The 15,517-nt window shown below is 44.9% G+C and overlaps 1 protein-coding gene across 2 annotated transcripts in view; it reads right to left on the bottom strand.

Moving 5' to 3' along the window:
* Nucleotides 1-500: 500 nt before the first annotated feature.
* Nucleotides 501-15,517, bottom strand: part of RFX2 (regulatory factor X2) — a 180,094-nt gene continuing 165,077 nt past the window's right edge. For both annotated transcript variants that reach the window (XM_029051839.2, XM_029051837.2), the window contains 3 exons: nt 14,427-14,580; nt 6,481-6,523; nt 501-2,775 (listed from right to left, as the gene is read on the bottom strand). In XM_029051839.2, coding sequence (XP_028907672.1) covers nt 2,666-2,775; nt 6,481-6,523; nt 14,427-14,580 — 307 coding nt within the window. In that variant the 3' untranslated portion in view covers nt 501-2,665. The remainder of the gene's footprint in view (nt 2,776-6,480; nt 6,524-14,426; nt 14,581-15,517) is intronic.

Consider the following 15,517-nt stretch of genomic DNA (forward strand, 5'->3'; position numbering starts at 1 on the left):
CAGTCGGGTGGTATTATGGGACAATGTATTTGCCAAAGTCTCTGAGACTATGATTTCACTTTGCCCGATGGGCCCAGAGTCCCCATGATTAGAACCATTAAGGCGCCTCCACTCAAAAGTGCCAATTTTTCATTTTGAGCATGGGGTTAAGAAGGGAGCAGGGATTTTAGGGGCTGGTGGTGTGACAGTTGGGAGAGGACGGGCTTCAAAGAGCTAACAGGCCCAAAAGGCCCTACTTGGGGTCTTTCCAGCCCCAACTGGAACCTCTCAGGTCTTGACAGATCTTGAATGAGCAAGTCTGGGAGTCCAGGTCAGAAAACTGGGGGTGGGGGCTGGAGGTAAGGGGCGGCATCAGCCACATCGCCTCCGTGGACCGTGCTTCCACTGGGAAAGGTCCCCTGACCAAAAGTAGCTCTCCCAGAGGCCAGGCCTGGGGAAGCCAAGTGTAATGTCCCTGGGAACGCAGCGATTGAAAAAGAACATCTTAGCTCGCAGCAGGGTCTGTTTCAGAAACAGGTGTATCAAATATGTTTATTGCTGCTATAAAAGTGTAAACAAGATTGTGCCCATCAATTTTGGCACTTATCAAAGCAGTTGAATGAATATATTTCACTGTAGTTCACACCTGTACTTTATTCTTTTCTAATGTCTCCTTGTTGGAATCTTACAAAGGAATATACTTTAGCGTTAGATGGAAACGTATTTCCTTATTGGTCACGATCTTAGAGAGAAACCAATTCCATGAAAATGACATGACTGACAAGTAACATCAATTTCTTCCAGAAAAGGAGGTATTGCTTAAAACTTCTTTCAGATAAAACAAAATTTAGAGTCTTAAAACACCGAACAAGACAAACATTTTAAACTGTTAGGTTGTTTTTAAAATAAAAAATGTCTTTTCTCTGCTTTTCCCTCATCCTCAACGTACACTTTCAGCTAGGCTTCTTCTGCGAATAGGAATGGAGGGGTGGGTTACCACCTTACTCCTTTTCCTTCCACTTCTCCAGTAATAAATGAAAATGGCATCAGTCGTGTTAGTACCTTCTGCACGAATGAACGAGAAAAGTATTTGAGAGAGAATATACCCTAGCACATTTAGAAGGAAGTTTTGCAAAACAAAACAGAACACAAAACTACCAGTATAAACATGTTTCTGAGCACAAAACTAACAGTATAAACATGTTTCTGAACACAAAACTACTAATATAAACACGCTTCTGAAAATAAACTATTATATTTCTTAAGATAGAACTTACTAAACCAGAAGGGATTTTTGTTTGTTTGTTTACAGCAAGTTCCAATACAGTATTGTTACCGCACAGCTAGTAAAAGGCAAACGTTACGTGTCAGTGACTTTGAAAAACTTGAAATGGAACGTTTTCCAGATTATAAAGAGAATGCTTTGCAGTTGAATGGAGGAAGCCAGAAGAAGGCCTGTCCTCGGACCATCAGCCTCCAGACCGCTCAAGGATTATTAGCTCAGGATGACTGACTTTGAGGACTTTGTTTCTCTTCTGGCTAGGAAACTAGAATAACAGTGAACAGGTTAGCTGGCTTTGGAAGTCACAACACGGGAACGAATACCCTGATTCGGTTTACTCTTAGTGCAGGTACTCAGGAATTTGTCATGATGAAACATATGACCTTAGAGAGAGCAGTGAAATCAAACAAACAAACAAACAACCCTCCCACCCCCCCCTTCCAACTCATATACATCCAACTGTTGAAGCTTATTGGCTATTGTTTTCTTCTCCCCGCCCCAAAAGAAGGTTATCTAAAGGCTATATTGTGCTTTAATTTTGTCTTCACACCAATAGGCTTTAGAGCTTAGGCAGAAGCTAGAATGAAGTTGGAGGCTAGCTATTTCTATAAAATCCTTTGGTATTTCTAGAGTCAGGCAGAAACTGTCCAGCCCACATCAGGATATTACAAGTTCTAAGTCTGCCTATTCGCCTCAGATCCAATCCGCTGCTCAGCAGGTGAAATGGTCACGGAGAGAACGTTTCCGTCAATGAAACCCAACAGAACCTGAAAGGAATCTATGCAAACATCATGCATAGTCGGGAAAATCATCCCATTCACTTATAAACAAAGAGACCATTTCACCTTCGCTATAGAGCGTGAGCTATGTGACCAACCTGGATAATAACGTCTAACAGGCATATATGCGGTGAAGCAGAGGACATGGTCACTTTCCTTCCCTGCTCTGCCTGCTTTGCAGTCATGGTGAAAACTGGGAACAGATGAATGAATGTGCATTTATGTGATGATGATGAGGGGAACCCTAAAACACTGAAGCAAATTCCTCTTGAAACTTTTGTCATCTCAAATATGACTATCAATTTGTTCTGGACTTGGCCCCTGGATCTTGCAATGCCAGAGGAGAAAATGCATTCAAGAGGAGTGGACCTAGAGGTGGACTTCTTTTCATAGGATGCCATCTCCACTTCCAATCTGCATTTCTGTCCTGCTTCATAAACTGCTTTCCCCTTTAAGAATACTACATTATTTCTATATAACTAGGGCCACCTCTCCAGCCCTTTCTTGAGAAGTAAACAGAAAAATAAACTAAGAGAGGCACTAATATCTTGAGAACAAGAAAAAATAAATTCAAGATTTTATGAAATGTTTGGAAATTTCTTCTGCTAAAAGCATGTTAAAAGTGCTAGATTTCCTGCAGTGAGTGGCTTGGGTCACTGAGCTCCCTCTTCACCGGTGGCTCACTCATGCTCTGGGAATCTGCTTCTGCTTCACTTCCGAGGTCACTGAGGTCATCTGATGAAGGCGATTTGCAGTTTCAGCAACAGAAAAAAGAGGAAGAGCGGTCATTATACAGTGAGTCTTTTCCAGCGATGCAGAGCGTTGGAGGTTGGGAGGGGTTGGAAGAAAGACTTCCAGCCAAACACAGCCACCCCCCAAAAAAACCTGCCCTTCCCCCTACCCCCAATCCTCTCTCGTCCTTTCCTTTCTCATACAAACAGCTGGTGGCCGAGGGCCAAAGCTCAGCTCCTGAAGCCCTCCTGGGCCACTGGGGGCCTCTTCCCACCCCTGCCCAACCTAGGCCTGTTTCTCGGATTAACGAGGCGTCTGATGGATAACTAATCGCTGGACTGGACATGACCTACCATGGAGTCAAGGTCGGCGCTGGTCCGTGAACATTCATTTAGACGACTGGAGGGAACACATATATATATATATGTACCTTGCTACATTGGCATTCCCAAATGCTCATGGCTCCCAGTTTAGTAATAGTAGCAGGGGTATTTACTGGGAGTCAGGCACGCCCTGAGCACTTGCGAAAGAATAGCAGAAATATGTTCGTTGGCCTCAAGCAGCTTACACTCTAAAGGAGAGTGCCATAAAAATATCTATAAATAGTGGAACCAGAATAAACAATTGGGTGACCGACAGAATATTCGCGTAGCTCCACGAGCCGAGCATGGGCATAAATAAATACCTAAGTGCTAGAGGCGGTAACCGGGTTGAGAAGACGGGTGTTGGCTGTTAAACTGGGGAAGGCTAGATGGAGGAGGTGGGATTTTAGGGGGGCTTTGAAGAGCCGGTGGATTTGGATGGTGAGGTAATTCCAGGCCTGGCGGGTGGGGGGGTGGGGAATGGTATGATCGAGGGGTGAGAGAGAACAGTTAGGAGGTGAGCTTGGAAGGGATGAAGAGTACAAGTTGGACAGAGTGGATGACAAGAAGAGCTTACCTATAAAATGGAGTAAGCTGGTGGAAAGCCTGGAAATCAACGGTAAGGCATTTTTGTTTGATGTGGACGAAGAAGAGCAGCCACTGGAGGCTTATGAGGAGTGGAGAGATGTGTGCTGAATGATGGTTGTTGGCTGCTTTTTTAAGGTACTTGTTAAGTGCTTACTATGTGTCAGGGACTGTTCCAGATACAAGTTAATCAGGTCAGACGCAGTCCCTGTTTCACCTGGGGCTCACGGTCCAAGTAGGAATTACTGAATTGAATCCTGGGCCATTTTACAACTGAGGCCCAGCCAAGTTAAGGGACTTGCCCAAGGTCACACAGCAGGCAAGTGGTGGGGGCCGGGGCTGGGAACCCAGGTCCTCTGACTCTCAGGCCCGGGCTCTTTCCGCTAGGCCACGCTGCTTCAGAGAGATGACCCAGGCAGCAGCACAGATTCCAGACCAAAGAAGGAAGAGGCTGGAGGCAGGGAGGCCACAAGGAGGTTGATAGTACCACGAGGAGTTGAACTGTGATGTGAAACCATGGTAGTGGCTGATTGGATGGAGAGGAAGGGGAAGATCCAGGAAATGTTTTGGAGAAAGAACTGTTGAGATTTGGCAAGAGACCAAATGTGAGGGGGCTGAAAGAAAAGAATTAAGGATGATACCAGGATTTGTAGGCTTCTGGGACACGGAGGATGATGGTGTTATTTACAGAGATGGGAAAGATGGGAAGAAAGAAGGGTTTCAGAGGGAAAATGAGTGGTTCCGTTCTGGACGCAGTGAGTTTGAGATGCCAGTGGGACATCTACCCTCCATGCTGATCTCCCTGGCTCTGGTCTTTCCCCTCTCCAGTTCATGCTTCACCTATATCGTTTGTCTAAAACACAAGTCTCCCTGTGCCTCAAAACCCTTAAATGGATGCCCATTCCTTTCTGCATCAAGCAGAAACTTGTGACCGTTGGCTCTAGGGCACTCAATTCTCTCCCTCCTACTTATCTACTCTTTTCTCCTTCCCACATCTCAGCTAATATTCTTCATTCCTCTCCAGGCAACCTACCCACGGTGCCTCGTTCTCATCTCTCCTGGTGCCAACCACTGGCTCACATTCTTCCCCCTCCCTGGAACTCCCTCCCTCTTCAACTCTAACTGGCTATTGCTCTCTCCACCTTCAAAATCCTTCTGAAACCACATCACCTCTTGGACTGTCCCCTAATTAATGTCTAATCTCCACACTTTGTATTCCCCAACTGCCACTTCAAATACTCACAACACCTTGTAGCATTTATGTACTTTACTACTTTCTTTCATCTGTAATTGAGTTTAGTGCCCATCTCCCCAGCTAGACTGTAAGCTCTCTGAGGGAGGGAATCATGCATGTTGGTTTTGTTGTACTCTCCTAGATGCTTACTACAGTGCTCTGTACATACTAGGTGCTCAGTAAATACTACTGGTTGATTGACTGAAGTAGCATTGGAAGCCAGGAGAGATTAAGATTGAAGGGAGAGGTCAGGGCTTGAGAGACCCCCGCTCTCCCCATCTTCAGAGCCTTCTTAAAATCCCATCTCCTCCAAGAGGCCTTCCCTGACTACACCCTCATTTTCCCTAGTCCTCCTCCCTCCTGCCTTGCCTCTGCACCTGGAATTCACCCCATCCTCAGTCCCCCAGCACTTACATAGATATATCCACAATTATTTTAATGTCTGTTTCCCCGTCTAGATTGCAAGCTCCTGGTGGGCAGAGTATGTGTCCACAAATTGTTTCATATTGTTCTCTCCCAGGCGCTTAGTATGGTGCTCTGCTCATAGTTAGAGCTCAATAAATACCACTGACCGATTGAGAGGTAGATTTAGGAATCATCTGCATAGAGGTGTATAAATGCCACGCCAGTGGTTGAGCTCCTTGAGAGACTGACTGCAGACCAAGACGAGTAGGGGATCCAGAACAGAGTCTTGCTAGGGGATAAGAGGTGAAAGATGAACCAGCAAAAGAAACTGAGAAGGAGCAGTTGGAGAGGTAGGTGGAGAACCAGGAGAGTACCACGTTGGCAAAACCAAGATCTGATTGTGTTCCAAGGAGAAGAGGGTGGTCAACAGTGTCGAAGGTGGCAGAGAGCTCGAGGAGGATTAGGACAGAGTAGAGCCTGTTGAACTTGACTATGAGGAGGTCGTTGGTGACTTTGGAGAGTAGTCTCGGTGAAGTGAAGGGGGTGGAAACCTGATTGTAGAGGTTCAAGAAGAGAGTTAGTGGCAACAAAGTGAAGGCAGTGGATGCAGATCATCCTTTCTAGGAGGTAGGACGTGAAAGGGAGGAGGGAGACGGGGCAATAGTTTGAAGAGGCTAGGGGAACCAGAGGAGGCTTTTTTAGAATACACAGGACTTGGGTGAGTTTGAAGGCCGAGGGGAAGGAGCCATCTGAGAAAGAGGAGGTGAAGAGTAAGGGTAAGGGTGTTCAGGACCTTAATCACTGAGTTAATCGGTCTCTTAACTCTTTCTAAGGAAGGGACACCAGGCAGGGATCCGGCTATGGGGCAGATTTCCTGGACCACTTTTTCAGTTTAGGAAAACATAGACCCAATCCATGTGGGATTCCCCACCTACTGCCCCCTCCATCCACTGGGCTTGATGCTGCCCTGCTGTCTCACCCTAGCCTGTCCCCCTCATTCACCAGGTTCATTGTGGGCTTGGAAAGAGGGAGGACAATCCCGCAGACTAAATCTCAATCTCCTTTGGTGGACAGCAGAATACTACAGCCAGTAAAAATAAACAAATAAATGTGAGAACCCACCTTTATCCAGCAGTGTTACTGACAAGGAAGCAAGGTCATTGAACTAAAGAAAAAAAAGAAGAAAAAGAATTCCTCAGTTTAAGAGGAGTAAAAATCCTGGAAAAGAGAACTAGCAAATTGCTTGTTGGCTACTTTATGAGTTCACATAAGCATTCAAACGCATGTCATTTGAGAACAACACTATGCAGCTTTCTGAGCTAATGAGAAGCAGCATGGCTAGCGTGGTCTGACTCTGGGAGTCAGGAGCCCTGGGCTGTAATCTCAGCTCTGCCACTTGTGATCAATCAGTCGATGGTATTTACTGAGCACTCTCCATGTGCAGAGCACTGTACTGAGCACCTGGGAGAGTACAATACAACAGAATTGGCAGACACATTCCCTCCCCACCAGTAGCTTACAATCCATACTGTTCTTTGAACTGTTTTAGTCTCTTAGATGGAGAGAGGAAAGGGGGTGGAGGGAGGGGATTTTATTTTCTCGAGATGAACTTCAAAAATAATCTGCAATTGGCAAAGCCTTTTACTTTGTGAAGCAATTGTGTACAATTCTTAGACCTACAAAAATTGTGCATAATTTTTAACAACTAGAATACACCTGCTGTGGGACCATGGGCAAGTTACTTCTCTGGGGCTCAGTTTCCTCACTGGTAAAATGAGGATTAAATACCTGTTCTCCTTCCCCTTTAGACTGCGAACCACAGTAAGATCCTCAAGGGCAGAGATCGTATCTAGCAAATCTGTTCAACTCTTCCAAGTGCTTAGTACAGTGTTCTGCACAAAGTAAGCATGCAATAAATACCATTGATTGATTGATGAGGGACAGGGACTGTGTCTGAATTGATTATATCTATCCAAAACTTAGCAAATAGTAAGCATCCATTAGTAGTAAGCATCATCAATATAGTTACAATAAAAACCTTGTCACAGTGAGTTACTGGCATCACTCATGCTACAGCAAGACTTCCGATGATTCAGAGGGATCATTTACCAAGAATATTATTGCCTAGGAAACGTTTATTAACTTTAACCACGCTTGCATAGGGCAGGACCATTTGTTCAAATAATCTTCTGCCAGAAAATATTGTTTTTTGGCCTGAATCTATACAAAACCAATCTAATGTACAGCACCGAGCTAACGTTATGGGGATTGACACATGGGTGTCATATGCCTCTAATCATCCACCCACAGGCAACCACTATCAATACAGGGCAAGATACAGACATCCATGGGAAAGCAATCAATTAGTTACAGCTATTCATTCGCTCAATCGTATTTATTGAGCACTTACTGTGTGCAGAACACTGTACTAAGCACTTGGAAAGTACGATTCGACAACAAAGAGAGACAATCCTTGCCCGCTACGGGCTTAGGGTCTAGAAATTGAGTCCTTACTGTGTGCAGAGCACTGTACTAAGTACTCGGGAGAGCACAGTTCAACAGAGTTGAACCAACAGCAAGGTGCTGGAGATCACCACGGCCCAGCTCTGCTGAATGAGACACAGAGAACAGCAGAGAAGCAGCGTGGCTCAGTGGAAAGAGCCCGGGCTTGGGAGTCAGAGGTCATGGGTTCAAATTCCGGCTCTGCCACTTGTCAGCTGTGTGACTGTGGGCAAGTCACTTCACTTCTCTGTGCCTCAGTGACCTCATCTGCTGTTGCTGTTCCTGGTGTATTCTAGTTGTTAAAAATTGTGCACAATTTTTGTAGGTCTAAGAATTGTACACAATTGCTTCACAACGTAAAAGGCTTTGCCAATTGCAGATTATTTTTGAAGTTCATCTCAACCATGTGTACATGTATCCAAGCATACACCACGATACAGTAGGGTCACGTTCCTTGAAAACGTGGTTGAATTGGGTACTTTTTCCTATGGGATTGCCTATTACAGCTTAGTATCAGTTCCAAAACCTCTGAAAAAATAATATGAAATTCCTTTACGCGTTATACACCGAAAGTTAAACATCACTAAAGTATTTCCAAGCATAACCCCACAGGCACCAACTAAATGAGGACTTGTAATATGATTATGAGTCTTTGCAGGAGGTTGCCGAAGGAGAAGCTGGTTCTGCTGACTAGGATAGTGATTTTTCCACAACGGAAGATCAGTCCAAGTTAGGCTGAACAGCAGCTTTCTTTTCGCCTCTGCACATCCCTGTGGTCAGGGCCTCGGGTTACTAGACACAAGGCCGATTGCAGGATTCCTGAGTTTTATTTCAAACGCCAGCTTCTGTCTCTGAAATCTCTCACCTTCACTCCTTCAGTCCCCTCATTTGTGAGGCACTGCAATGGACTAGACCTTGCTGAAGGAGGAAGCTCTTTTTTTTATGGTATTTGTTAAGCGCTTACTACACGTCAAGCACTGTTCTAAGCACCGGGGTGGATTCAAGTTAATCAGGTTGGACACAGTCCCTGTCCCATATGGGGCTCAGGGCTCACACTTTCAACAGCACTTAGACTGTGAGCCCTATGTGTCCATCCCGACTAGCTTGTATCTACACCAGTGCTGAAAACAGTGCTTGGCACATAGTAAGCGCTTAACAAGTACCATAATTAGTACCAGCCCCCTGCCTCCCCGTTCCCTGCCACGTTTTTGCTCTCCTGCCACACCCCTTTTGTACAGAGCTGGACTCTGTCATTGGGTATTTTGGTTTTTCTTTCTTTCATCTTTCATCAATCAATCAATCAGTGGTATTTACCAAGCACCTGCTGTGGGCAGGGCACTGTAGTAAGCACTTGGCAAAGTAAATGACACAGAGTTGGTAGACGTGATTCCTGCCCACAAGAAGGTTACAGGGGGAGACAGACATTAGAACGGACAGGGAACGTGTCAGCTATATTGTTATGTTGTACTCTCCCAAGCACTTAGTACAGCGCTCTGCACACAGTAAGCACTCAATAAATATGACAGATTGATTGTTAGAATCAATTCCAGAGAGGGGAAACAGCAGAGTTTAAGGATACGCACATATGTGCTGTGTGGGGCCGGGGTGAGTATCGAAGTGCTTAAGTGCTTGTTTGAGCCTCGGCAGCCGCCACTGACCCCTCCCAACTACCTGGCACATAGTAAGTGCTTAACAAATACTATCATCATCATCATCGAGGGAAGTGCGTTTTGATGGCGGTCGCTATGGTTAGAATTAAAGGGTCGATCAGTCGATCATTTTTACTGAGCATTTACTGTGTTGCAAGCGCTTTGAAGAGCACGATACAACAGAGTTGGTAGACACGTTCCCTGCCCTCAACGAGACTGTGGTCTAGAGGTGAAAGAAAGAACTGAAATACAGATAAAGTATAATGCAGAATAAAGAGAATGTGGGGTGGAGAGCCCTCCTCGCCTAGAAATTTCCCATTTCAGTTCACAATACAGCAGCTTCTTGGATATAATAATAATGTTGGTATTTGTTAAGCGCTTACTACGTGCAGAGCACTGTTCTAAGTGCTGGGGGAGATACAGGGTAATCATATTGTCCCACGTGAGGCTCACAATTAATCCCCATTTTACAGATGAGGTCACTGAGGCACAGAGAAGTGAAGTGACTTGCCCACAGTCACACAGCTGACAAGTGGCAGAGCCGGAATTCGAACCCATGACCTCTGACTCCCAAGCCCGGGCTCTTTCCACTGAGCCACGCTGCTTCTCTGCTGTTCTCTGTGTCTCATTCAGCAGAGCTGGGCCGTGGTGATCTCCAGCACCTTGCTGTTGGTGATTCTCTCCCGTCTTTGATGTTGAGTGCGGCTTTTGGTTGATGCCGATGAAAATGCTCAAAAAGCTGGATGTTCCCTCAGGTCTAGGAATCGAGGCTATCAAAGAGGACCAGATACCAGCACAGCTTTGCTGACTAGACTGGGTAGGTTGATCCACGACTCCTGAAACCTGTCGCCTGCCAATCTGGCAAACGAAGCTGATTTCTCAAACTCAAATCTAGTCTTCGGAAGGAACTTTCTGCTTTAGTAGCAATTGCACCATCTACTGGGGAAAAAAGACTGTCTCTTCTCACTCTTCATGTGGGGCCGGCAGGCACGACTCTATTTACTGATCAAAATCTATCGGTTTAGGCACAATTGAGGCTGGGTCAGTGTGGGATTAGTCAAACCCATGTTGGTAAGCAGCCAACATCTTATCCACAGGCCACCACTGGAGACCCACAAAGACCCACAGCACGCAGGGCTATCTCCTGACAGTGACCTTCAATTCAGTTCCTTCAAGCAGGCCAGGAAATCCAAGCGTAATACAGTACAATACAGAGAAGCAGCATTTCTTCCTTCCCTAACCACCACCTTCGATCGCTTAATCTCTGATGGTTCTTTTTCCTCTACCTTCCAACACACTCACCTCTCTCCCATATTAAGAAGGATTGCACCCTCCAATTATTGCCCCATTTTCGGGCTCTCGCTCCTGTTTAAACTCCCGGAATCGGTCGTATACATTCACTGCCTGCCTCTGCTTCCTCTCTCTCTGAACCTCCTTCTTGGCCCACTACAATCTGGTTTCCACCCTTCTTTATTGCCCTGAGACTGTTCTCTCCAAGTTCACCAATGATCTCCTTCTTGCCAATTCTAATGGACTCTACCCTGTCCTTATCCACTGAACCTCTCAGCTTGCCTTTGATATTATGGATCACTCCCTCCTCCTGAAAATGCTATCTAACTTTGGTCTTGCCAACAGTTCTCTCCCGGTTTTCCTGACTCTCCTGAGCATAGGCATATACCCCAACCTGAACTCTGCATCTTCCCTACCAAATCCTCTGCTACTACACCACCATCCTCTTTGTTTTCGAAGCCCTCAACCTGTTTCTTGATTACTTGCTCTCTTTCGAGCCTCACATTCAGTCTGTGGCTAAATTCTGTTTTCTTTTCCACAGCATTTCCTGGATGTACCTCTTCTTCTCCAATCAAGCAAAGCAGTGTGGTGGCCTAATGGATAGAGCATGGGCCTGGGAGTGAACAGGACTTGGGTTCTAAACCTGGCTCCACCACTTGTCTGCTGTGTGACCTTGGGCAAGTCACTTAACTTCTCTGTTCCTCAGTTACTTCGTCTCTAAATTGGGGAGTAAGACTGTGCGCCTCATGTGGGACATGGACTGTGATCAACTTGATTAGCTGTATCTACCCCAGCACTTAGTACGGTGCCTGGCACATAGTAAAGCGCTTAACAAATACCATAAGGAAAGAAAAATGGCCTCCATCCCGGCCCAGGTGCTTGTATTAACCCTTGGCCCCTCCCACCTCCTACTCGCTACTTTCCTACTACAACCGAGCCCGCACACTGCGCTCCTCTAATGTTAACCTTCTCAGTGAACCTTGATCTTGGCTGTCTCGCCGCCGACCCCTCGCCCACATCCTGCCTCTGGCCCGGAACACCCTCCCTCCTCAGATCGGACAATTACTCTCCCTCGCTTCAAAGCCTTATCGAAGGCACATCTCCTCCAAGAGGACTTCCCTGACTAAGCCCCCGCTTTCCTCTTCTCCCACTCCCTTCTGCATCACCCAGACTTGCTCCCCTCTCCCAGCCCCACAGCACTTATGTCCATATCTGTAATGCATTTATTTATATTAATGTCTGTCTCCCCCTCTAGACTGTAAACTTGTGGTGGGCAGGGAATGTGTCTGTTTACTGTCACATTGCCCTTCCCCAAGCGCTTAATACAGTGTTCTGCACACAGTAAGTGCTCAATAAATCCGATCGAATGAATGAATGAATGACCCAGCTTGATTACTGTATCAGTCTCCTCAGTGGTTTCCTTGCTTCCATGCTCTCTCCTCTCCAGTCCGTATTCGCTCTGCTACTTATATCATCTTTTTAAAATGTCATTCTGCAAGTGTCTCTCCACTCCTCAAAAACCTTCCATGATTACCCATTCATCCTTGCATCAAACAGAAACTCCTGACTATTGGCTTTAAGGCACTCATCACCATTATCTCTCCACTCTCTTCTACTACTACACCCCAGCTTGCACTCTTCAGCCTCGGAAGTTCACCTTCTCATCCCACCCTCCCACCTCTGTCCCCTCTTAATTTATCCCATAAAAGTAGTGCAAAAGAGGACAAAATGAAGCAGTATTTTCCATGGGAAATCCCATAAAGGGCATTTATATATCCCCAGGAGCCGAAAAAATGACCAATACAAACATAAATATATTCTAAACAGTGATTTAAAAAATCCAACACATATAGTTTCAGGACCAAATAGCAATGTAACTATACTTACTGCATTTGTTTTTTGTTTTTTAATCACCGTTTCATTCTGTGTTTTGGCTATCTCTCCTGCTAGATTATAAACTCCTTGAGGCCAGGGATCATGTCTACTTACTCTATTGTACTCTCCCAAGCACTTGGCCCAGTGCTCAGCAAACAGTAAGTGCTCAATAAATACTACTGATTGATTGATTCTGTTTGGATATATTGTGCTAGAGTGTGAGAAGGAGTGGTTGTGTGCACACATGCAGCTTCGGATGAGATATTAAAACATATTTTGAAGGGGATTCTACAGTAATGCAATCCTTGCATTACAAGAGAACTGGATGTAAATATATACAAATAATTAGAGATTTAGAGTTAGTTTTTTAAGTGTATATACATAACCACTTTATTTTCAAAGTGCTATCTTGGACATCTTATTCAGTCCATCATTAATGCTAAATTGAAATGGGCTTCTCATCACTCTATTCAAGTCAGTCAAAATATTTACCTTCCCCTTAGACTGTGAGCCATGTGGGACAGAGATTGTGTCTGACCTGATGATATGGTAAGGTATTTCCCGCAGCACTTAGAACAGTACAAGTCTTCAACAATTATCACACATTATTACTCAGAGGTTAAGTGAGAGAGGAAGGGAGGTGCTTAAGCTAAGGTAAACTTTGGAGCATTACTTTTAAGGAGCTGTAAAAAATACCAGCATGAAAATTAAATAGCACGATTGCAAGAGAATGCCTAAAGAAGAGAATTATAATGGGGAAAAGACTGGACTGTAGAGTGCTTCAGAGGAGAAAACAAGATATGGTCCTTGGCCCCTTGGAGTTTGCTTTCTATGAGGGACACAAGAAAAACTCAGATGCACAAGTAGAGAAATTGCAAGCACAAGGGACCATAATGGCAGGAAAAGATAGTGGAAGAAAACCTGAGAGAACATTAGATATGTTAGTGAGGGTCCAAATCTGGAAAAGAACCTCTGACTGGAAGGCAAAAGAAGTGGTCAGACCATACAGGGTGGTTTAAAGGCAAAGTCATGTGGTAGATTTAATTAATTCTTTGAGCGCTCTCTCTCTCTCTCTCTCTCTCTCTCTCTAGGAGGGATTATTAAATGGGAGGTAATATGGCCTAGGAATCTGAATCTAGGCCCTGTGCTTATTGTTTTGTTGTCTGTCTCCCCCTTCTAGACTGTGAGCCCAATGTTGAGTAGGGATTGTCTCTAACTGTTGCCGAATTGTACTTTCCAAGCGTTTAGTTCAGTGCTCTGCACACAGTAAGCACTCAATAAATATGATTGAATGAATGAATGAATGAATGAATAAAATAACTTTCCCCCACCGTATTTCATTTTAACATTTTAGATTAGTGTGAAAATTAGTATGAACAGGAAGGATTTATGGAAAAGCCCTCGTCAAGAGGCATTTGGGTCTCCTACAACCTAGCATGACTCTGAATTTCAACCTGTAGTTTACCACAGGAATCTATCTACCCCTCCCCCCCCACGGCCCCTTGCATTTCTCCATATATAAGTTGTGTTTTTAAAAGACAATTATTAACTTGGCAGCCTAACCGGCAATTTTCTCTTCAGAAGTTATGAGTAAATGTTCACTGGCTTCAAATACTTCATCTTTATGAGACTGCACGCTTATAGATCCAAAATGAGAGCAACGATTGATAAAAACAGGAAACAGGGCAACAGCCCAGAGACATTTTCATTCTCGGGCAGAGACATCAACACTTTGACGGAGAGAGTACTCACCTCGCCCATGACAGCAATTGGCGTCTCCCCTGTGGCTTCAGCAACCCGATGCTCAACCAGGTAAAACATGTATTCATCATACAGCAGGCGAATCAGGTGGAAGGATCCAAAACTGGCAGCACTCCGCAAGGTGAGGTCGCGGATCACCATGGAGCTGGGAGACATTTTGGAAACAAGATCTTAAAAACATCCTATGAGGGGATTCAACACATTAACCTACAGAATTTAAAACCAAGAGCTACTTCTTCCAAATCATCTCAAAAGTGTTCTTTCACAATCTTTTTAGGATTTGTAGTCCAGTGGGCTCAGTGCTACTTGGCGACCCATTTAAATGTCGACCCACTGAGATTCCCCAACACCGGTCAAACCTTCCCCTGGATTTATTAATTGCTTGCTCGACTGGGATCGGAAAGAGCCTGGCAGAAGTGGGATCCATAGGAAGTAACCGCTTTTCCACATTTCCTCTCAAGTGTTTTAGGACATGTCTACCCAGAGATGACCATACTTTTTTTCAATTGCGGTACCAAGAGATTACCCGATTCACTTAAAGCCAATCAGGAGTAGAGTGATTAAACACTTAGGTCTGCTGAACCATCCTTAACACTTATGTCCAGGCAGTTCTTCCATAATGTGTTTTCATCTTGGACAGAATGCTACTGAGGAATTAGAGAACGTTCTTCTCACAACACACGTCTGTTTGGATACAGCGTGTTGCCGTTTTGGAAGAAACACTTTGCACGTGTCCTGAAACACTTTGCATGTGTCCTTTGTGTCGACCAAGGTATGAGTACCAAACAGGAGCTTTCTTGAACACAAGGTTCTCTAGGAATACATTATAGAAGAACTGACTGAATACAGCATAATCCTTAGCACTTGTGAACATAGTGATCCATATACTCTTTTATTCCCTTTTTTGGTCATTTACTTGTCTCTCCAAACTCTGGCTACTACAGCTCTCCCCCGCTCCCATTATTTGTAACTAACTCTATGGCCTCCTGTATCCCTGGTAGATTTGTAAAATCCATGAGGGCAGGAACTGTCTTTTGCATCTATTCTCCTCTACATTCTTGATTTCCTTTCTCTTGCTTTAA

This window comes from Ornithorhynchus anatinus, chromosome X1, assembly GCF_004115215.2.
Source record: "Ornithorhynchus anatinus isolate Pmale09 chromosome X1, mOrnAna1.pri.v4, whole genome shotgun sequence".
Lineage (NCBI taxonomy): Eukaryota > Metazoa > Chordata > Mammalia > Monotremata > Ornithorhynchidae > Ornithorhynchus > Ornithorhynchus anatinus.